Genomic DNA, 1,290 nt, shown 5'->3' on the forward strand with positions numbered 1-1,290 from the left:
CGCCATCCGGCCCAAGCCAGCCACTCTACCCATACCGGCCAGCATCACCACGGATTGTTTACTTCGGCCATGCCGCTGCTGTTGATGATGATGATAGTGATGGTGGTGGTGGTGGTATGTAGAATCCTTGGTGGTGGTGGTGGTGGTGGTGATGATAGTGATGGTGGTTATGTAGAAATATTGATGGTGGTGGTACTGTTGCTGATGATGGTGGTTGTGGTATCAGCTGTGAACCGATGTCACGAAACAAAGGTGGCATGAAACAAATTTTGGTGCGTCTGTCCACGCCAGATTTTGTTCCATGGTACCGGAATTTTGAAACTATTGTATCATAAGAACTATTTCTAGCTACTAAGATTATTATCAGGGTGGTGGTGGTGGTGATCCCTCACTAATAATCTCTGTAGCCTTAGAAAATAGTCGTGGTGAGAGAGCAGCGTTTTAGAATACGGCACACTTTCTGACCTGTTGGAGGAGGAAACAGCAAGGAAAGAAGTATACAGAATAACATATCTACATGCTCCTCAGCTGATTCAGACCGAAAGCGCATAAATATGGGGCGTCCGCAATGGTCTGAAAGGGTTGAACAGCAAGACTACACTAGACTTCCACTTTTAACTCTTCTTTCACCCCACCTATACTATCCTCCAAAAAGCGAGCAAAACAAGCAAGGTCTGAAAGGGTCATGCCTAATATCGAAATGCAGCCAAAAACTACGGAAATGTAACAAAATGCAACCAAAGACTACCGAAATTTACCGAAATGCAGTAAAAAATTACCGAAATGCACCGAAATACAGCCAAAAACTACCGAATGGACCGAAATGCAACCAACTACCAATATGCACCGAAATGGAGCAAAAAAAATCTACCGAAATGGACTAAATAATGGGGAGTTTTCGGAACTAAACCGCTAGATATCGTTGCTGCTCATCTAACTGTAGGAAAGAGAGCTAAAATATTGCTGTAGTAAATCCCATGTGCGTAAAGATGCATAGAACATTGATCATCATGATACTATTGAAATGATGTATCGACTTTTCAATATCCGGTATGGATAATATTGAGAGATTGTGGTCAGATTATTTTTTCTTCTTTTTTTTTCGTGTGTGATTATCGAGTAAACTGCTAGCATTATCTTAAATAAAGCATATTACAAGTATAAAAACTATTGATTTGGAGGATAAAAAAAAACTGTACTATATAATATGACACAACCTACTCAGTAACATCGTGATATATGGCTCTAGTTTTTTTTTTTTTTTTTTTTTGTGTGTGTGTGGGGATTTTA

At 40.1% G+C, this 1,290-nt stretch overlaps 1 protein-coding gene across 4 annotated transcripts in view; it reads right to left on the reverse strand.

The window, feature by feature from the left end:
• LOC135112772 (leucine-rich PPR motif-containing protein, mitochondrial-like) overlaps positions 1 to 1,031 on the reverse strand; it is a 36,429-nt gene extending 35,398 nt beyond the window's left edge. Inside the window, exon 1 of one of the 4 annotated variants that reach the window (XR_010274556.1) lies at positions 1 to 1,015. This exon is cut by the window's left edge and continues 134 nt beyond it. Coding sequence is in view for 3 of the 4 variants with exons in the window: in XM_064027565.1 (XP_063883635.1) it covers positions 1 to 45 (45 nt within the window). In the remaining variant the exon portion in view is untranslated. The other 3 variants (XM_064027565.1, XM_064027566.1, XM_064027567.1) reach the window with 3 other exon arrangements.
• Positions 1,032 to 1,290: the final 259 nt, after the last annotated feature.

This window comes from Scylla paramamosain, chromosome 24 (genome assembly GCF_035594125.1).
Source record: "Scylla paramamosain isolate STU-SP2022 chromosome 24, ASM3559412v1, whole genome shotgun sequence".
Classification (NCBI taxonomy): domain Eukaryota; kingdom Metazoa; phylum Arthropoda; class Malacostraca; order Decapoda; family Portunidae; genus Scylla; species Scylla paramamosain.